General features: G+C 47.7%; 1 protein-coding gene across 1 annotated transcript in view; it reads left to right on the top strand.

Annotated features, from left to right (window-relative positions):
* The first annotated feature begins 8,566 nt into the window (after positions 1–8,566).
* The window catches only part of PITX2 (paired like homeodomain 2), a 38,301-nt gene continuing 25,115 nt past the window's right edge, over positions 8,567–21,752 (top strand). Inside the window, exons 1-3 of the mRNA XM_053251552.1 lie at positions 8,567–8,676; positions 13,948–14,003; positions 14,739–14,876. Of these exons, the coding sequence (XP_053107527.1) occupies positions 13,958–14,003; positions 14,739–14,876 (184 nt within the window). The 5' untranslated portion in view covers positions 8,567–8,676; positions 13,948–13,957. The remainder of the gene's footprint in view (positions 8,677–13,947; positions 14,004–14,738; positions 14,877–21,752) is intronic.

Genomic DNA, 21,752 nt, shown 5'->3' with positions numbered 1-21,752 from the left:
CAGGCATAAAAACAGAAGGGTAGTCCACAGGGGTGTAACTATAATAGGGCAAGGGGAGACAGTTGTCTGAGGGCCCATGGCCTTGGGGGAGCCCCAGAGGCAAGTCACATGACTGACTCCCCCAGCCGCACACCCGCCCCGGGCTTCCTTCAGTTGCATTCATCCTCCAAAATTGATGTGAGTGTTAAGACCTGGAGCTACCAGAACAGCATGTCTTTCTCTAGTACCATTAAATGACTTGCATTGTCCACAATTTACAAAACCTTTTTAAAAATAATGTAGGATGATGTTCTATTGTGGCACATAGGGGTGTGTGTGTGTGTGTGTGTGTGTGTGTGTGTGTGTGTGTGTAGATATAGATATAGATATAGATATAGATATAGATATAGATATAGATATAGATAAAATGCTTTTTCTTATTTTTGTTATCACTATTCAGCCTCATTTGAGATATCTTTACTTCATGAACTGAGCTTTAGTGAGGGGGGGCCCATTTTAAAATCTTGTCTCTGGGTCCACTCCAACCTTGCTACACCCCTGGGTAGCCCATTCCCCCAGATCAAGGTTGTACAGCTGTTGTTGGACTACAACACCCATCACCCCTGACGATTGGCCAGTGCAGTCATGTAGGATGATGGAAGTCATAGTGCATCAAGAGTTGGAGGGCCAAAATTGTGCACTCCTGCTCCAGACACTCAACTTCTTGGTGGACGTGGAGGGTGGGGGTTTCTCAGCATCCTCCACAGTGGCAAGCCCAGACACATAATCAAGAGACGTCCCTCTGAGTCTGAAGTAAAAGGAGAACTGTTAAGTGTTGCTTGCTCGCCAGACACATCTACTCTTGAAATCTTGGGATTAGAGCCATCGAGTCCCGCTGACTTCAGGATGACTCATTGCCCAGGTCGGGGGGGGGAAAGTTTGCCAGGGAGTAAACTCTCCTCATATCAGTGGGACTTGTTTTTCAGTAAGCTTGTAGGATCGGGACATCATGTAGGATCGGGACATCGTTGTTTTTCAATGTGCATGTAGGATCGTTGTTTTAAATATGGATATGATACGTGTACTATGGGTAGGTAGAGGTGATGCACGGCCATCAAAACGGAAATGCTAGGGCAGATACGGAACGACGCCTTCTCTCAAGCGCCCTTCCAGCTCCCGATAAAGCTGCTCTTAACGGAGTTCTGGATGCTGAAAGATTCATTAAATCACACCCCGCACCATTTGAGTGTGTTGACAAGCCAAGTGTCCAAGTGCCTTGGACAAGCGAGTTCTGCTATGTTTGTTTCCTAGATGAGTGATCTCTACGGCTCACCAGGTCCCAAGTTCGAATCCCTTCGTTCGTTCTTCAAGGTTGCCTCGTTCTTGGCCAAATGTTGCCATACAGTAGGAAAAGAATCACTCCTTTCAGTACCTGGTTTTGCCTGTTTTCTTCCTAGCTGCGGCGCAAACCAATATCAATCGCCAAAGAATTCCTTGCCTGAAAGGGGGAAAGAGGCGGGGGACTCCCTCTTATGGTTCCCAGACTTTCCTCGCCTTGTTTGCTTTGCAGAAACACAGACTGGTTGGGATTGCCTAAAAGAGACAGACGGCAAGATATGGAGGAAACAGAAGGAACTAGGTAGCTAGACCGATAGGCAGACACAATCCTGACTAAAAGAGGCACTATCCAATCCGACGTAGAACCCAATAGACCGGGATACGTGCTGATGAGCAGGCTAGTTCACCGTAGCAAGAAAAACGCACTTTGCATGTGCTCAGAGGCACTTTCTGCTCTCATGAGCCGGACATTCAGAACAGGTTCTGGGAATAAACCCCGGCGAGCCTTTGCTCAAATTCAGCAGTTACAGGTCCTGTGCATATTTCTTTTCATTCTCTCTTATGTTCACTGGACAGGAGGCAGGTTGACCGCGAAGCGATCTCCGAGTGTTTTGTCGAGAACGCGCAAGAGGGGACGCGCAAGACGAAAGAGTTTCTGAAATCATTAGGGAAAGTTGCGAATTGGCCAACTCGGTTACTGTTAAGGCTCTCTCTCTCTCTCTCTCTCTCCCGCCCCACCCGCCGGTCTCTCCCTCTCCCAAGCAGTTGATGTGGTAATTAAGAATTTGGCGAGAGCCCCGGTCAGGTCACCTCGTTTCTCAGATCAGAAATTCTTTCAAGTGTCCTTCTGCGTCGCCAAAGATGACAACAGCAAATCAATAAGTGCTTGAAATGAAAGGGGGATGCTGCCTGGCCCCCGAGGCAACAGCTTTTCACACCGCCAGCCTCCCCCCCCCGCCTCCTCCTCCTCCTCCGCCCCCCTTCCCCTTCTTCTCCCCCTGAACTTGTAGCATTCCTTGGCACTGCCTCGCCTCCTCGCCGGAGAAGCGCTCCCCTTTCATGCCTATTCTCAGGACGGAGGTAAGTGTGTTCACTTAGCAAATCCATCGCCTTGCAGGGCCGTTTGTGTGAAGCTGCAGCCAGGGCTGGCTGGTTGCCTGGGAAGTGGGGTGTGTGTGTGTGTGAGAGAGAGAGAGAGAGAGAGAGAGTATCTCGGCTAAAGAGCTACTGCTCCCCTTTCCCATTGCAACACCACAGATCTGGTTGTCACGAAGCAGCCAGGCAACACTGGAATGGTTCACTTTTCCTGTCCTTCCTCTTTTCCATTCCTGTTTCTAAGGGTTCCAAGTAGAAGCAAAATAAACCAAAGATTCCTTTAAGCTCCTTTTGTGTTCACACGGATAGCTTCCCTTTACTCCGAATGTGCACCGATCCAAACAATCGGTTTCGCGCACCCTCCTCCTCCTCCTCCTCCTTCTCTCTCTCTCTCTTTCTCTCTCTCTGTCTCACACACACACAACTCCGGGTCGTTTTAATGAGGCAACTCACGACTGAGTCAATGCAGCGATGTATATATTCTTTAGCTCGAGTGGTTAAGCGCTCCTTGTTTCGCAGTGATGCTAAACCACTGGCATACAGGAGGTGGTGGGGTGGGCTTTAATTTATATGCAAATCAATGGGTCCGTTTGGAGGGGGAAGGAAAGCGCTCGCTCGCTCGCTCTCTTTCTCCCCCCCCCCCTTACCATTTTTGTATGGCAGCGTTGGAATCAAGGCGCCCGGATGAGCAGTGTGGAAACAGGATCTGAGGCAGGCCAAGGGGAAAAAGAAATGCCGAGCAGCCAACAAATCAATATAGTGGTGGAGGCTATTGAACGGAAAACTTGCACATCGGCTGGCAAGCGGGAAAGCGTGGCTGGGAAGACCTAGAGGACCGAGTATTACAATTCAGATCTCTTCTTATCAGGCCCGCTCCAGACCATAAATAAGTGTTTACCTATGATCCAGTTGATCACTGGAAAAACTAGGTGCTGAACACTGGGTCCCTACATTTTCTAATAGGCACATACACACACACTTCCAAGCCTCATAACATCTCAATGTCTGTCTTGCTTGAGCTAATTTCCATTCAGCATCCACTCAGATTATCTTTGGGTTAGGTGACAATAAGAATAAGAATAAGAATAAGAATAAGAATAAGAATCGAACGAGACGTCGTCTACTTGCAGCCCGATCCTAAGAACACATGCTTCCTCGGAAGTACATTTTGCTGAGTCCAACAGGTCCTCGAAAGAGTGTTAAGGCGTGACTCGCTTTTGGTGGAATTCTAGCTGGCGATTAGGAAGAAGAGACTGTGCTGTTAGTGTTAGTCAACACATGAAATCGAGCAGCGCCTTCGCAGCATCGATTGCCAAACTGGCAACTGAATTCTACATACATACCTGGAAGTAACTGACTTCGAGTAGAATTCGTGTTCTAGATAAGTGATATTAGGCTGTAATCGTGGCCCTCCTTGGGAGTCAGCCCCATTGAAGGCAATCAACGGGGTTTACTTCCGAGGAAATCAAGCTAGGAGCTCAGGATAAGGGGTGCAATCTAGATCTAGATCGAGTTCGATCGAGGAATGTTTTACCCTCGACTTCAATCGTTGTGATCCGTCCGCTAAGGAAATAATGCCCAGCTTGAGCTTCCCATCGTAAGCAAAATGACTTGTGAGGAAGTTTCGTTGACGTCCAAGGCCAACTGATGTGTTTCGTGTTTACCGTGTTTTGATTCGCAGCTCAAGAACTTCTTCAGAAATGAGGAACTCTTTCCAGAACCTCCACCCGATGAAGATTCATTCACAACTGCCAACAAATTAAAGACTCTAGTCGACTACCTCGCTGACTTGTAATCAGCAGATCAAAAACTGGACCGGTTATCTTAATGCTGGTGCTACTGTAAGATTTTTAAAGTTAAAATCATTTCTTCCCTAATATAAATGTGTCGATGAAGAAAGTATCCTAAGGTCTCTTTGCCTGACTCAAAAGATACGCCTAAAAGATGCCTGAATTACAACATTTTAATCCCAGCTGAATTGAGGCAGGGAAGGGAGATCTCCGGTTCAATTCCGCGGCTACAATCCTGCCCTAACCCATAAGGGAAGTCAATGGGATTTGCCCACGGACAACTGATGGCAGAATCGTAGCCCATGCTTTTGAGGAGCCAAGAATGCATCTCTCGATTAATCGAATCCGTTCATCCGCTGGTGATTTCAGAATCCTCTAAAGAAAAGAAACCAAAATGAAGAGCTTTGCATTACTGAAACGTGTTTTGTTATCCCAATAGATTATGACTGCAAAATGGTTTTCTTTTTAATTCAAAGTGTAATTTTCTACTAAAGTAGTCAAAACTAGTTCAGCTGGTAGCCAAATGTTTTGTTGAAGTCTGCCAGTCTGTTTAAAGTAGCTGGTGTTGCTGTCTGGGAGGAAAACTGGAATCTAAACAGACGGAGGGCCTTTACCTAGCCCGGGATTCTATTCCATTTACTGAGAACGTGTGTTGGGTGGGCGGCGGGGGGGGGGGGGGAGAGATAAAAGAGAGAGGAGGGAGACAGAAATGGAAATCCGTGCATTAAAACAGCTCCATAGTTTCCAGACACCCTAGAACCCCTGTTCCGCGGCAGCATGTCTAATGTATTCCCCAGTGGTTCTGGGCATTAATTAGTTGTTTAATAGGAGTATGACTAAAAATGTAAAAGAAGGATTAGGAGCGTGAAACGTATGTCCAGCTCCTTCCACACACTCGAGGCGGGAATGAAAATCACTCTGTATCTTATGTTTCTCTACGAGCCATTTGCATTTCCCACCAGCTGCTCACTTCAGCTGCACCAGTTCGAAGGGCAGTGGTGGAAGAGCCCAGCTCCAGTCCTGATCCAACCTGGAGGGGGCGCGGGGGGGGGGGAGCAGCAGCAGCAGTAACTGTCCACGGGCTGGCCAGAGCCCAGACAGAGAGAAAGGGCGGGGGGGGAGGGAACGCGGCCAGGGCTGTGTCAGATCCTAATTTAAAGTCTTTGGGAGAGGCAAGTGGTGGGGAACAGGCGAGGTTCTTTGCATGTGCCTCTGGGTGGAGGCGAGCCGGCGGGGGGAGGAAGGGAAGCCTCTCCCTCGCATTCTTCTGGCGGGTTCAAAGCAAAAGCAGTCACAACACAGCGGGTCTGTTTACCTTTGTTGTTTTACCCAGTACTGTCCATACATTAATTAGGGACACGGAAGGATGAATTTATTTCAGGAGGCCAGTGGGTGTCTGGAAGTTGCTGACAGGCAAACAAAAGGATTTCTCACTCGCATACGCACAGCCAATTTGAGGTTAACCCTGGTGGGTTTTTATTTCATTTTATTTCTTTATTCCAAGAGAATAAGTCGATCGAATTTAACTCGCCCCACCTTTCAAAAAGGCAGAAATACGTTTTTCTGGAACTGTTTTCATGGTTCATACATCAATGTACGTGTGAACGCTTTGGTAGGGCTGGGGTTTCTTTCTTTCTTCCTTCCTTCCTTCCTTCCTTCCTTTCTTTCTTTCTTATTTCTTTTGCCCCGTGGTAGAATGTGTATGTGTGCGTGTGTGTGTGCAAGGTTAGGCGGGTATTACACGCAGGAAAGATTTCCGCAATCAAAGATTGGTGTGTTGAAACATAATCACACCTCTTCCAAGGAGATTCAAAGGCTCCTTTAACGTGACGTAGTCCCACCCTTGGAAAACGCCAGTTCAAAGTGGTCTGTGAATGGTAATCCTATATTTGGCGCTGACATTTTAAGCTCTCGCTCGGCAATATTAAAACTAAGTATGGATGGAAAAGTAGTTTCCCTCTCCCCAAAGTAATTTAACCGCTTTACCAACCCAGGCTTATACCTACATAAGTTCCACCGATTTTAGGGAGACTTACTCTCAAGTAAATGTACAAAGGAATGTTATGGGAACATGTTCAATATTAACAAAAGTGTGTGTGTGTGTGTGTGTGTGTGTGTGTGTGTGTGTGTGTGTGCGGGGGGTGTTTGTCTTTGTCGGTCTGTCTGTCTCGGAGCCCGCTCTTAGCCGTGTATACTCGGAAGTTAGTCACGTGTCCTTAAGACTGTAACGTTAGTCCCAGAAGAAATGGTTTCCATTTATTTACATGAGGAAGCGTGATGCATTTTCCCCCTCCGAATAAATGAAGTTTTTGTTCGTCCTAAAATAGCTTTTTTCGTTTTTGTAAAGTTAGGTTGTACCATATAGAATTCGGGCGTGCTTTTTTACACCCCAAATGCAATAATATCGCATTTAAACTCCATATGCAAGTAAAACTTCTTTTTTACCATTTTAAGATGGAAGTTTCACTTTGAGCGATGCGTTGTGAGTAGTAAACACAAGTAGGAAACTGAAAGATTCTCCTGTTGTCAGTATTTTCATGGCTAGTATATAAAAGCTAGTTTTTGTTTTAAATATTCGCCAAAGAGAGTTTGTAAAAAGTACACCTTTCTGTCTTAATCTTTACTTAGTATTTCTGTCCAGCACATTAAAAGAAATCACGTTTATTATATTAAATCATGATAAACTTCTTTTAATGAAAAGTGTATATTCCTAGGAGGGAAGGGGGGAGGGACACATCGCGTAATCCAAGCCTATGGATGTTTACTCGGAAGTAAATCACGAGTTCGAACAGGGCTACTCCCAAGTAAGTGTGGTTAGGGCTGGAGCCGAAATCAGCCTTGCAGTTGCCTAGGCCATAAAACTGGGGCTCCAGCAGCAATTCTTCTGGACACACAGCTTTGCTGCGCAGGACCCTCCCCCCTTCCTCCTCGCCCCTCCCCAGACCTTCACCTCCTCGTTTTAAAAAATGAGTTATCAGTGACCCCACGTGAACCTGTTGGGTGCCTAGACACCGAAGGAAACTCTACACTTAAATGCGCTTCTGGGGCTTGTTCTTCGCAATCCATTCCTTAAAAGTGCCCAAGGTCTGCCCCCCACCCCACTGCAAGCCAGCTGCAAACTAATGTGAAAATGTGCGGGGCGGTGGGGGGGGTGTTTCTTTTGGAGTCCGAGAGTTGACTTTGAACTCTTGGGAGAGTCCTCAGCGGCAGAGCGACCTGGCCTCTTCGTCCCGGCTCCGACGCTCAGCTGAGCGTTTCCATCGCCCGCTTCCTCGAGCTTTCTTTCCTCTCGCGCTCTTGATCTCTTTACCTTCTTTTGTTCCTTTCACTGCCCGCTGTCCTCTCAGGATGTCCGCACACTTTCCCTTTCTTCTCTACCCGCTGGCTCTCGTGTTGCGGTTGCTGCTCTCCATCTCGCTCCGCTGGACACAGAGAGGGGGCCACAGGTTCACCCCACCTATCCGGGCGATTTGGCGTGCCTCCCTCCTCCCTTTATTAGGAAGCGCGCCTTGCCCCGTTCCCGCTTCCTCGGGCATCCCTCTCTGACTTGCCCCCATTCTGCCGGGAGGTCCTATCTGCGGGATCGTCGTCGGGGGCTCCCTCGCCCATCTCTCTCTCCTCACCCTTACCTGGAAGTCCAACCGATTGCCGCGGGACTTCCAAGGAAGAGAGTGCAGAGGCCGAGATCGGGGCCTGACAGCCCAATCCGGCGCGTGGTGACTTTGAAGTCAGCCACACGCGGAGCTCAGTCAGGCTTACTCTCCAGTCAAGGGGCGCAGGAGCGTCTGCCTCTCAGTCCCCCGATGATGGCTTTTTGCTCTCTGCCTCCTCTCCTCTCTCCATCTATCTTAACGCTGCCTGTCCTGTGAGGGTCCTCTCCCCCCCCCTCCGTCCGTCGGTCCATCCATCCAACGCCCTCTCCCTCTCCCCCCCACCCCGCGCACTTCTGCCAGGTCTTCTTCTCCCCACAGCGGCAGCGGCAGCAGCAGCAGCAGCAGCAGGCCGCCCCCCTGCCCTCCCCCCTCTGTTCCGCTCCGCTCGGCGGCGGAGTTTAGTTTGGTGGAATCTCTGCTGACGTCACGCGGCTCCCCAGCCAGGCAGAGCGAGGCGAGAGGAGAGGAGAGGCAGCCCGACGAGAGGCAAAGGGAGGCAGCGTCCGCCAGCCCCGGGAAGCGCAGCGAGCCCGCAGAGAAGCCGCCGCCGCCGCCAGGAGCCTCCCCTCCGCCCGTCCCCTCGCCCTGCTCGGCAGCCCTTGCTTTCTCTGGGGGAACCTCGCTTGGCTGCTGCCTCTCCTGCGTCCCAGGCCGGCCTTGGTGCTCGGGGGCTGGGGGCTGCTGCTGCTGCTGCTGCTGCTCTTGGCCGTGGGCGGCTCGAGTCTTCCTGCTCTCTGCCCTCAAGCCCGGGATTTGCTACCGAGTCCGGCAAGAAGAAGGAGGTCGGGGCGGGAGCCGAATTGGCGCTCCAGCTGCAGCCGGTAAGCAGACCCGGAGAGGCCCGTCGATGCCTTTCCTCGCCCCGCTGCGGTGTGAGATAATGCGAGTCGGCCGATTGGTTCCACTTGGGGCGGCTCGTCCCGCGGGGGGTGATTTGTGGCGCTGGGGCAGCAGCCTGGGTGAGCCCAGCCGCAGCCGGCTCCTGGGTTGTGGCCGTGATAAATCGGGCAGGCGCTTCTTCCAGCGCTCGGGAGGGGCTTTCAGAAAGCTGCCTTTCCCTAGCCCCCTACCCACCCACCCACCCCCGCCCCCCGTTGGCGCGGCCAGTTCAAACCAGGGCCCTTTTTCTGGCTAAATCGTCTGGGGAGACCGGCCTTCGTGATGCTAAAGAACGCACTGAGAATGGAGAGGGGGGGGGAGAAAGAAAGAAAGAAAGAAAGAAAGAAAGAAAGAAAGAAAGAAAGAAAGAAAGAAAGAAAGAGTTTCTTCCTTTCTGTTACGGGCCCCTCTGCAATGGTGTCATTTGCAAACACAATTGACTATATTTTTCAATTAATTTCCAGCCGTCGGGTTTAAGGGCTGGGCTCTAGGCTTGGAAAAGGCGGCCCAGTGTTGACCTCCTCGGAGATCTCACATATCGTATATATAAAGACGAGAAAGAAACATAATTCTCATCATCACTACTATTATTATCACTACCGTTATTCCTATTAGTATTTCTCCTATACTACAACGAATTATTTATTTTCAGCAGAATACTATCTGCAAATGATTATTATGTCTCTAGTGTATTATTTAATATACACACACTCTCACTCACACACACACACACCCCATTCTCCAAACGTTTGCCGCTAGTTTGGCTTACATTTAAGGTTAACTCATTATCCAAAAGCAGCATAAGTAATTACTTTCCTTTAAAAGGAAAAGTGGGATTGTTAAAAGAGACATAAATTAAGGAAAGGGTTAGAAAGAGGGCAACTGGCCCCTTTCTTACAGATTTGCCAGGTTTTGCAAAAGTTCCTTGGCACGGGAGTGAAGTTCGCCTCTCTTGAAGGGCAGGTATATGCTCGCCATTTCCCGAGCTCTCTTTGCTTTGCAAAACATTAATGTAATGCAAACAAATACAATCCGTGCTTTCTGTTGTGTCTTTGGCATTTTTAATTTTATTTTATTTGCCTGGCCTTGGACCTGTACAGTAAGGCCCGTTTTTCGGCCTTTAATTGCATCCTTACTAAAGCGCTTTAAATTCGCACGTTTGGATCCTTAGTAAAGTACCAATTTCGTTTAAGAGGAATTTACTTCCTGTAATTGAGGGGTGGGGTGGAATATTTTCACTAATGTGCAATCAGACATTTTTGTTTTGTTATTATTATTTTCATTATTTATTATCCAACTGTGGGTGCTTGTGTATTGCATGACAAATATTAGCAAGCCTTCAGGCAGCAAATTTCCCACCAGTTAATAGTAGTAGTGGTAGTAGTGGTGGTGGTGCTAGTAGTAGTAATAAAAATAATAATTCCACTTTAGGTGTTATGGTAAACTCATGTATGCAGAAATAATCCGATTGATGAATCACTTGGATTTATAATTCGGGGATGTGAGGATCCAGATTAGAAGTGGAGTCCTATTTCTGTGTAAACCCACTCCATAACACACTTTGGGTAGTGGTATGAAAGAAGGCATGTTGAACGTTTCTTGTTCAGCTTCTTTACAGATTCTACATATAAGGGAATCCTATATTTTCAGTCTTCCATCATTTCATATGTGTGTGTGTGTGTGTAGACACACAGTTGGAAGCAAGATCTTTAACGTTGCTTTTTCTTTAAAAGGCAGAACATGGTGGGCTTTCCACAGGCCTATCGCACTGTGTCTTGCAATCCTAAAAGTACTTGCTTGAAATCAGTGGAGATTTGGTTCCATACAAATGTGCCTTAGGGTTGTGCTGGAAATCTGTCTATTTACTAAGATCACTACTATAAGGCTTGTAATATTAAACACACACAGAGAGATAGACACACACACACACGAATGGCAGAGGGGATTTAGGAAGAGTGGTTAATTAGACCCTTGCCTTGCCAGGCGGCTATAAGTCTGTCTAGTAGGATACATTCGAGTCCGAATTTTGGAGGAAAGAGGAAAGGGGTGGGGGGTGAGAAGAAAGTGGAGGGAAGTTGTTATGTCTCAATTTGTTAGCTAAATTAGCCATCAAGGCAGGCGTTGAGTCAGGGCGACCGAATTTGTCATGCCAGCCTTGGCTTGACAGAACCGGTTTAAGGACCATCAGAAAGGAATTAGGAGGGTTTCTTAATTGCCTTCCCTAACAATTTCGCCACAGCTCATATACTAGGCCTCGTTATTGGAAAGGCGTTCCATACGCACCGTGGGCCCTCCGCCTCCTGCTCTCTGTGGCTTGGAATATAAATTGCCCTGTCATATTAGAATTCTAGACTTGTCCCAAGAAGTAAACATCCACTGACCTTTCGGATGCTCCGATCCTGGATATATTTCCCTACAATTATGTCTCATCTATTTCTAAGGGACCTATTTCCGCGTAAAGGTGCTTAGGATCCAGGCACGGACTGCAAAGTAGTCCCCTCGATTGAGATCGGGCTGGAATACTGCACGTGCAGCCCGACCCTAAGCACCTACTCGAAAGTAAATCCCACTGAATTCAATGAGACTTCCACCCTAGTAATCAGTCTCCTGAACTCCCTTTCACTTTCAAGGTAAACTGAGGATCGGAGTGAAGTTACTATTGACGAAAGATGGATTGTTGGTCATCCTCGGAATATTTATTTATTTACCTATTTCATGGCAGTTTCTTTCCTAAAATATTGGACAATTTCCGACAGATATGTCTGTTCATCGGCTCCTCAATATGACTTCTAAGCGGAATGAGTAGCGACTAATCATGAATAGCCCGTGCAGACACGGAGGGTGTGTGATTTTTTTTTTGGGGGGGGGTTAACCCAAACGCTGATTACATGCAAATTTTCCTCCTAAATTATCATAAGTAAACATTTGAAGCCTGGACTAATAAAATCCCATCTGTGTTACTTCATATCGAGTTAGCAGAGAGCGCTGATAATGATTTTTGTAATATCTCCCGAACAGACATCTCAATCAGGCGCTAATCCTGTGGTCTCCCCCCCCACACACACACACCTTTTCTTTTCTTTTTTAACCGCAGAATTACTAAAATCCGGTGCTTCGGAAAAGGGGCGCTGCGGGGCTTGTCCGAAGGCAGCTCCTCTACCCTCGGGCTCTCTGGGGCATGTGGGATGGGGACCTCAGTTCGTAGAGGAGTGGGGCGGGCAATCCTATGCCAAGCCTCTTTCCTTCTGGGTCATCCCAAGGTCCCCCGAACGCGTTATAGAAGCAGCCTTCGAAATCCCTCCTTCAAGAATACAGGCGATGTCCAGCCCTGCGCGCGCGCTGCTGGGTAGTTGCTGTGGGCCTCCCCTGTCAATTTCAGCCGGCCTTCGATCAACCAAATTGTCAATGGCACAAACATGATCCGATTATGTGTCGGGAAGTTGCTGGTTGTAAGAGAATTCTGCTTCCCGTCCAGAGGTCCACAGCCCCGCATTTCCCTTATCTGCCGGGAACAAAGATTCTTCCATCTTCGGCCGGACCCCACCACCCCAGTCTCCCTTAAAACTGGGAGCATCTGTCCAGTTTCTATCAAGGTAGTTTTCAACAAGGCAACCATAAAGCTTGGGCCGGGGTGGGGGGAGAGAAGGAGAGGAGGACCTCCCAATCTCCCCTTCCCCAGTAGGTAAAGTATAGCCATTTTAGAAGCCGAAGTCAGACAAAGGGTCTGAAGGCTCTTTAGGAAGCAGTCTGGGTGGAATTCGAACAGCCGAATGATCGCAATGGGCTGAGGAGAGGATCGAGCTGCGTAGGTCAACTCTGTGCAACTCTGTATAGGATCGAGCTGCGCGGTCAACACAGCTGCCAGCTTGAGCCCAGCCCGGTTTACTTGTGAGGTGGTCCCTGGGAAATATGCAACATAAGATAGGCGCTCAGCCCGATCCTACCAATGCTAATACACCTTATGGACCAGTGAGACTTCTTTTCGAGCGAAAGAGTTTCGGATCTGAGCCCCGGAAATAAGCACTCTTGAGATAAATCCGTTTTACTTCCGAGTAAATGCCCTCTTCTAGACAGAGGTTCAGAAAGGACTACTACAGACTGTTGACAACAGGGACACATTCCGTGTTCCTTGGTTAAATTGGTTCTTAGAGGGAGACTGTTGTTTTTTAGGATAAGCGTCATTCCGAGGGCATTTTAATTAAACAGTCTGACTAAAACGATTTGGTCTCCTTCTCTCCTTCAACAAGTGGGGCCCAGGACCTCCCCTCTGTTTTTTTCCACGCCTGCTTGCAGACCAGATGTTTTTTAACCCTAAGAAAAGTCAATTTTTCCCCAACCCCCAATAACTACTCTTTCAAGTGTTTGTGAATTGAGACGGTTATGTCAAGTTAGAAATATCCCTAGAGGCGATGGGCATTAGATTCCAGGCGTCAAACGTTGCGCATGAATTTACATCAGGTTTGCATGGATGAGGAAAAGGATCTATTTTGCATGCCACCTAGTCTGTACTGCATCGTATGTAGTTATTATAGCATCAGAATTAAGACGCAAGGAGCAAGAAAGAAGGATCGCCGCCACCACGGATCACATGAATTTTCTAGCAGCGCAATCTATGCGTGTTTACTTGGAAGTAAGACCTCTTGCCTTCAGTGGGTCTTACTCCCAGGTAGGTGTGTGTAGGATTGCAGCCTTAATAACGAAAAGGTCCAATCCCTAATGCAGCTATGTCGATTTGTTGGGTTGAAGGCGAAATCGTTAAATTGTTTTACAGCGCAATTTCAAAATCATGTTTACTCAGAAGTAAATCCCACAGTGGCACTTTATCCGTAGCGAGTGTGTTCAGAATGGTAGCCTAGTCCACCTATTCACACTCTATTCACACTGGCTTTGGAGTAAGCCAAGTGTGTGTGTGTGTGTGTGTGTGTGGTGGGAAGAAAGAGGCTGATCTTGTTCGCTCCAAAGTGCCATAGAGTGTGTTCAAGAATGCATCTTCATTTCTTAAATCAAACACACACACACCCCTTTTAAACTTAATTATCGCACCTTCATGGCGAAAAAGAAGCATGTGTGGGCACCTCGCAATTGTTTTGCGGAAGAGACCGAGCAGAAAGGCGGCGTCCAGACTGACGTCCTCCTTTGCCTAAGTTATAGTGTCATGTACGTCCTTTTATTTCCTCCGCCACCTTAACGTCAATACATTTTATGTTTTGCAGATAACGGGTTATGGAGTCCAACTGCCGTAAACTTGTATCGGCTTGCGTTCAGTTAGGTAAGCGAGATGTTTCCGATCGATTTACGCTCTACGAGAGTGATTTGCATCGTTATTGCAATTTTATTTTATTTTTTAAAAGGACCACTAGAGGCCACGGATGAGCGCGCGGGTATAGAAATATCACCCGAATCTGCGCTCTGCAGCGAATCCAATCAGTGGCCAGTCTTGCCAGGCAGAGAGACGTGCAGCCCAATCCATAACCGAGTGGATGCCACCTCTGTGCCTCTAAGCTCTTTGGCACACACTCGCCAGCTTGTCTTAAAAGCAGCGAAATCGCGATGCCACTGTATCTGTTACAGATCTGGGGTTCAAAGTGCTGGGTCTGTGGGTGTCCCTGGCACTGTTCTGGGTTTCCGGCTCGGCACTCCGGCTTAACTGCCTTCTGCCTGGAACTGATGCCATGGGGCGCTTGTCAAGGCACCTCATGTTTATTTAGACGCCCGCCCCCCGCCCCCCAGCCGTTGGCAGCCATGTTTTCTCTCTGCCATAGAGATTTGTACATCCGAAGGGCTTGGTTAATGCAAGACTTGGGGGAGGCTGCTCAAGTCTCAGAGGAGAGAAGCCTTCCATTCCATCTCTACGAACGTGATCAGCTGGCTTGCTCTTCAGACTGGCTCTAGCTTAACTTACTTCCCTTCTCTCTTCCTCCGCTCTCTCCCCTCTCCTCCGCTCTCTCCCCCCCCCCCACACTTTCTCTCCTCCTCCCAAACAACGACCCTCTTCCTCTCTCAGGGGTGCAGCCTTCTGCTGTTGAATGTCTTTTCTCCAAAGACTCTGACCTTAAAAAAGGCGAATTCAGTGATTCTTTAGAGAGCAGGAAAGAAGCTTCTAGCAGCAAACTGTTCGGCAGGCAACACACCAGCGCTAATGGTGAGTCCACCCCGCCCTTTCTGGGCAGCCTCCCACCCGGTCTGACCCCCGGATCGTCCCACCGACGTCTAGGGAGGCGGTAGGTGTCATCCACACCAGTGAGATCGAGAGACGAGCCCCACACCCCTTTGGCCATAATGGACCCTGGTGGCAACCACATGTATCTAAGGATCTTGTGTAGGCCACTAAAGGAGTGAGAGGAGAAACACCTTCCATTGCTTCTCCCCTGCCTTTTTTTTTTTTTTAATGCTTTCTTTAGCAGCTGTTGAATTCTAGATGGCTGCTGTTTCTCCGCTTCTCCGTCCTTTCTTTTCTATTTTTCTCGCCTAAGCTGTACGTCGACGTAAATGCAGTACAACAGCGCCCTCTGCTGCTCAGGCTTATGCGAAATGGGGGAGAGAAACTGGACGAAAATACTTGTTTGCCAACGTTAATTGGGTTCGGGATTTTCCTGGTGAACCATTGTAGTGGACACGTATCTTTGTCCCGAGGTATTACTGGTAAACAACCCTTCCAAAGCAGGTGCCGATGGGGGGGGGGGGAATTATATACTAACGCTCACTGAATTCAAGAAAGGGGTTACCGTCTAAGATGCGCAGTGTTTGTAAAGGAACAAAATGATACGTCAGAGATGTAGGAAGAAGAATTGGTAGTTACAATCGCGAGTCTTCGCTTCCTGCTACCGAAAAGATCATGGAATGTTTCTTTCAAATGCTTTCTCATCCCCGACTCTAAATAAAGTTTAGATGCATGATTTCTAAGCACACATACCTGGAAGTAAGTGCCTTGGATATCAACGAGACTTACCTCCAAGATTCGAGTTACAAGGGGAATTTTCCTCGCATTGGTTAGGGTAACAACAACAAAAAAATCGAGACATATTACAATAGTAAACTGCGTCTGAAAGGTGTTATTGAAAGGGGAACGTGTATTGTTGGATTAGAAGAAATGCCATTTTGGTTGATATAGGGGTCCATAGGGATCCATGCCGATCCTAAGCAAGGACAGTCAAATGGCTGAGGCCATGTTTGTTTATTAAAAATCGCATGAATTGTAATGGACACTTCTCTCACTGGAATCGAAACAGCCGGCTCCTATAAACGTTTACTTGGAAGTCAGTCCCCTTGTTCAGTGCGTTCAATGGGACTTACTCCCTCGTAAGTAATGACATCCAGTTTGCCGCATTAAACGTATGAACACGCAATACTTGGAGAATCTGATTATTCGGCCTTCTGACATAAAGTACCCAACTGACTCTACTAAGACTACTCTAGTACAAGTAGGTTGCTAGTGACCCCTTTATTCCAAAACAAAGACACAATGGTCTCCATTTCTGTTTCATCTTCTGCTGGAACAAGAGATCTCTGCCTATCAAAGGCAACGTCTGTATTAATAATGTAACTTCCCAGACTCATAGTTAAGTAGAGGCAATAGCATGAGACACGCAAGTATGCACTCTCACACTTTAACAACTGGATGCTTTGATTCCCCCCCCCCCCCATTTATTTTTATTTGTCTAGCTGCAACAGTAGATAGTCCTTTCTTACTTAGAACATTGAAATCCGTGCAATTTTAAAAGAGAGAGGGAGAGAGAGAGGGAGAGACATGATTCGATTTCAGGATAACTCAAAACAAACAAAAAACCATCAAATTAAAACTACCGCCTAATAACGGCGGGTAGAGTGTAAGAAAAGAGTTTATCTCCCATTCAAAAAGAATTGTTGATGAGATGTAGAAAGCGAGGTGCAGACTAGGGCCTGCTGATATATATATATATATATTTTTTTTTAAAAAACCTACAACCGTTAGAGGCCAGAGTTCCTGCCCATATGGAGAATACAGGGACGCCGCTTGCCCATTATATCTGGGCCGCATACATCAAGGCGCTCCTGGAAGCCAATCTAAATGGCAATCAAGGCGACCTGCGAGGAAACCTTGCTTTGGCCGGGACTGTAAAATAGCCAGACTTTGACTCCTCTGACTTTGAAGGAAGTGGGGTCGCTTTCCAAGCGAGTGCCATAGGATCCCGGCGAACGGCCCACCACTGAGGGGAAAGGGATCTCCCATAGGTGATCTGCGGGGAGAAAGCATCGCCACACCATCAGCTGAAGGAAATGCGGGCTTTATTTCTCTTGCCTGTCGATTTTCAACATGTTTTAAACCACCTAGAAACAGGTTTCACGGAAAGGGGGGAGGAACAGGGGTGTCCATAGAGGCAAAGCTTGAGAACCAACTGCCCCCCCCCTCTCGGGGGAGAGGAAAGTCACTTGGGGTGAACTGAAGATATGGGTTGGGGAGGGAGTTCAGTAAAATGATGGGGGAATTCCTCAGATTTTTTTGTGGGGGGGGGATCTTCCTCCCTTGGCCCACTAAACCAATAGGACTAGGATCTCTTTACAGGATTGAGGTTCCCAGCTGCGATCCGTAGCACACACATTTTCGCCAGCTACCCAAGATATTTTGCTGCAGACTAATAAATCTGGAATAAGTGTCCCTTGATTTTTATAGACACATTTCTAGCCAGGATCTAGAGGCACTCATACCAGGGCCTCCACATCCCCTGGGTGGCCCCAAATCCTCTTTAGACTGTCCTAGGTGGTGTGGCTTGTGCCCTCAAGAACCTACATGTTAAATGATGCTTAAATTGCGGGGGGGGGGGCGCTCCAAAGGCCTTTAGGTCCAGGCTCCTAAATTACCTAGGTGCACCTCTGCCCACCCCCTCCCTGTTCTCCGTATAAATAAGCATTCCAAGAGTGGAGGGAAGACCTTTCGCTACTGAAGCGTGTTAAAGCGTGTTAAGGAGCGGCTAATGCGCCTCAAGTGTTTGAAGATGCCGCCTTGGCAGTTGGCTGCACTGACATCAACGTGTCTGTCTCCTAGTTAAGGCTTTCGATGGCGAAAGTCTTTCACATACTCGGTGACCTTTTCACTTTCCTCCTTGCTGAGAAACAAATGGTTATTTTTCTAACCATTCGTTAGAAGCCCCGGCTTTTGTATCTACACGCTGCACTGCCTTCCGGCCCCAGCGCAATATTCATAGGTCTTTTTTGCCCGCCCCCTCGGATCAGAAGAGAAAGTGCTATATAAACATGTTAAGGTGTCTTTTTTTCAAATGGAGGGGGGGGAATCGCAGTTAAGTCGGAGCATTAGGTCTCAGGTGTCTTAGTGTCATTGCACAAAAGCGGGGCCGATTGGAGTATTTTTGGCCCAACTGCTTTGGGGATCGGGCTCTAACCTTGCAAAGGGAACAGGACAAATCACTAGCTCCTGGTGCTGGAATTTAATACTGTGGATCCTAAATCGTGATGGCCATCAAGCAGGAGAGACTAGTAAATATGCACGAAGAGAACAGAACCCTAATTAAACAAGCAACAGTGGCAACGGTCACCCCCAAAACAGAGGGGGCGCAGAAGGAGGGAAGTGCATTTCTGAGTGGGCGACCGGTGTCTCATGTTAAATTTCTGAAACAGAAGTGGGGACAGGTGGGGAGGGGGGCAATTACATTTCGGAGAGAGTGTTTCCCTTGACAAGCAGGCAGATCACTTGAGGTGCGATGGAGTCAGCCTACAGCAAGTTAAAGTTCTAGTGAGTTCAGTGGGAGCATGAAGCGAGAGCCTAAATCCCTCCCACAGTATTCAAACCTGCTTCATTTTCTATGGGCCGGACTCCAAATCTTGTTTTTTTATCTATGAGGAAACGTATGTGTAAACAGGAGGTGTTTGCAAATCGCGGGCACGAGCCAACTTTTCTCATTCCCCATTAATTTCCATGGGAAAGACTTACTCCGGACGCCAGCTTGGACAGCCGCTGCTGAAATCAAGGGGATTTCAGAGTGCTTCACTTGGGCGGGATCGTGCCTATGCCAAGCGCCAAGATGGCTGACAGGAGAGGTGGGGGGGGGACCCATTCCTTTCTGCGCGCAGCCCGAACCGATGCCTGTTTCCTCCTCGGTAGGAAGTCCCAGTTAGTTCCCAGTAAGCGAGGGTAGGACGGATCCTGGTCAGGAATCTAAGTCCTGGGCCTTTGGGGCACGATCCACCAGGATCACCCGCCTGCTCAGGTCGCAGGAACTTCTGCTTTATGCTGAGGGAGCGCTCGGCCATCGAGGGCCTTTTTGTATTGTTGTTTGTTTAACCTGCATTATCTGCCGCTCAGAGCGGGGTCCGCTCTGGCTGGTAGCTGCGCCCCAGGAGCATTTGCCATCACCTTCTACCGAATCTTTGCATCGCGGCATATTATGAATTCAGCCCGGGGCTTTCTGCCACTGAGCCAGGGGGCCTCTCTCCTCGAGCTGTGGCCTCATTGAAAGGCATGGGAGCTACGGGAAAGCGCCCGCCGGCGTTCTCCCGCTGCTCCTCCATCCCGGCAGATTGCGCCCAACTGATTATGGAAGGAAACCCTCCCGAAGTCCATAGGAATTCTTTGCCTGTCAGGCTTGGAACCTGCCACTGATGCTTGGCCCAAGGCATGTCCGCTTTTCAGCCCATCTCTCTCGCAATGCCCCCACTCTCCGCGGCAGGATCTGTTAGGTGGGAGGCAATGCGCAACCCAGGCTCTTGATTCAGAGCCTGAGACTCGAAATGCGCGTGCTTCTGTGTATTTCAGCCGGAACCTTCTCGTCACGATGCCGACTAGCGGGAGCTGTTGGTTTGATTTGATTTTTACGGCAAAGAAAACGACTTGATGAAGGTGCCAGGAAAGTTTGTGGCGTTTTCCAGAAATCTGAAACACCAGGCAGATATCCTGAGGGCAAAAAAAGAAAAAGAAAAAGTGTTGTTGTTTTTAAAGTAGAGGTTTGTTCGGGAGCCCCCCCCCCCCACAATGCATTTAAAAGATGGTAACAGGTTAAGTCTAAATTAGGATTCCTATTAAAAAGCGAACACTTGATATTTTTTTTCTCTCTGAAAAGGGTTAGAGGAAGTTGTTGTGCATCTCCAAGCCATCCACAATCCTATTCAAAGAGAAAAGTACCCGCCTTTAAAACTACCATCTCAAGTTTCATTTGGTTTAATCCCAATTTCCCAGCTGCGATCCTAAAATCAGATACATCCAAGGAAGTGCTACTTCACTGAATATTCCGTTCCAACCGAAAAAGGCTATGATTTCTGTGTGTGCTTACTTGAAAGAGAAAGCCCCATCACTCCGCCAGTGAGTTTGTCTTCCAAGCTCACATGCAAGGGATCGCTCTGCCTACGATCAGCAGCGAAGGACCAGGAGATTTAGGATCGGAGTTAAGCGCCCAGTCCTCAGCCTAGTTAAGAGTCAAGAGTCTGCATGGTATTTCCTAAGTACTTGCGAGAAAGTCAATTGCATTGAACTCCCTGGCACGCACAGGTTTAGGGCTGAACTGCAGATCGCTTAAAGTTAAGCCAACCCAAGTCCCACCAAAAGCTCGCATTCAAGAAGTCCAGTTTAAGGAGGAGATTTATTTTAAACGTTTAATTCCCCTTCTTGCAAACAAGTACTTAGGGTGGCTTACAACTAGAGACAAAATAGGACTAAGCAATTAATCGATTAACTTCATTGCTGGAAGCACTTTGACCAACTAAAAGGCATACGCAGTTAATCGGGAAGCACGATTTTTAAATAACGTCAAAAATGAAATTGGGGATAGAAGAGGCATTTGTGTAAGAGAGAAGCAGGCCCCTTCTAGGAGGATGCTTCCTGCCACAAGTGATTATAATTTGTGATTAAGATTTAGAATAATGCATATGCCGCTTTTCAACAAAAAAGTTCTTTAAGCGGTTTACATCACAAAAGAAAAAAGAAGACCGTTTCCTGTCCCCAAAGGGCTCACAATCACACACACACATACACACACAGAGTCTGTGTTTTTTCAGAGCTATGTGTATCTCTAGATGTATACAGGGTTAATCAAAGAATTAATCTACTAATCCATAACACATACAAGTAATTTCTTTATTTAATTGGATGACAGACATAGTAAATTTTTAAAAGCACTTGAGCATTTTTTTTCAAAAGTGGATAGGCAGAATATAAATATTTATAATTTTTACTTTATTTTTAATTTATTGTTCAGTTTTATGCCACCTTCCATAAAACATCCCAAGGCAGTTTACAAAAGTCAAAATACAATAAAACTCCACAAAAGTCACATTTAAACCCATAAAATCAGTTAAAAGGTAAAAACCATAACCCACCCACCCACCCCAAAAAACACCCATAAAAAAGACAAACAGAAGCAGGTATGCTAAGCCCCTCAGAGGTTAAATCCTGAACAAATTAAAAAGGTCTTTAGTTTTTTTAAAAAATAAGCCACAGATGTCACAGAGCAGACTTTGAGAAGGAAAGCATTCCAGAGCCTAGGGGCAACAACAGAGAAGGCCCTGTCTGGCATGCATGACAATTTCGCCTCTCTCAGCTTCGGCACATGGAGCAAAGGCCCCTCTGACAACCTTGTTGGGTGGGCAAAAACCCTTGGCAGCAGGCCATCCTTCAGGTATCCAGGGCCCAAACCATTAAGGACTTTAAAGGTAATCACCAGCACCTTGAATTGTATCTGGAAACAAATTGGCCACTGGTGCAGCACTTTGAGAAAAGGTGGAATATTCTCCCAGTGAGCAGTTCCAGAGAGAATCCTAGCAGCTGCATTCTGCACCAACTGAAGTTTCCATATATTCTTCAAGGGCTGTCCCAAGTAAAGTGCATTGCAGTGATCCAGCCATAAGGCACTGTGGCCAGATCTGCCTTCTCAAGAAACAGCCGCAGCTGGTGCACTAGCCAAAACTGTGTAAAGGTACCCCTGGCCACGGCCTCCACCTACGCATCCAGAAACAGAGCCGGGTCCAGCAACACCCCCAAGCTGTGTACTTGCTCTTTCAAAGGGAGTACAACCCCATCCAGAGCTGGTTGAAT

Source organism: Hemicordylus capensis, chromosome 5, assembly GCF_027244095.1.
Source record: "Hemicordylus capensis ecotype Gifberg chromosome 5, rHemCap1.1.pri, whole genome shotgun sequence".
NCBI classification, from domain to species: Eukaryota; Metazoa; Chordata; class Lepidosauria; order Squamata; family Cordylidae; genus Hemicordylus; species Hemicordylus capensis.
Note: the sequence above shows the minus strand (reverse complement) of the source record. Positions and strands in the feature narration are given on the sequence as shown.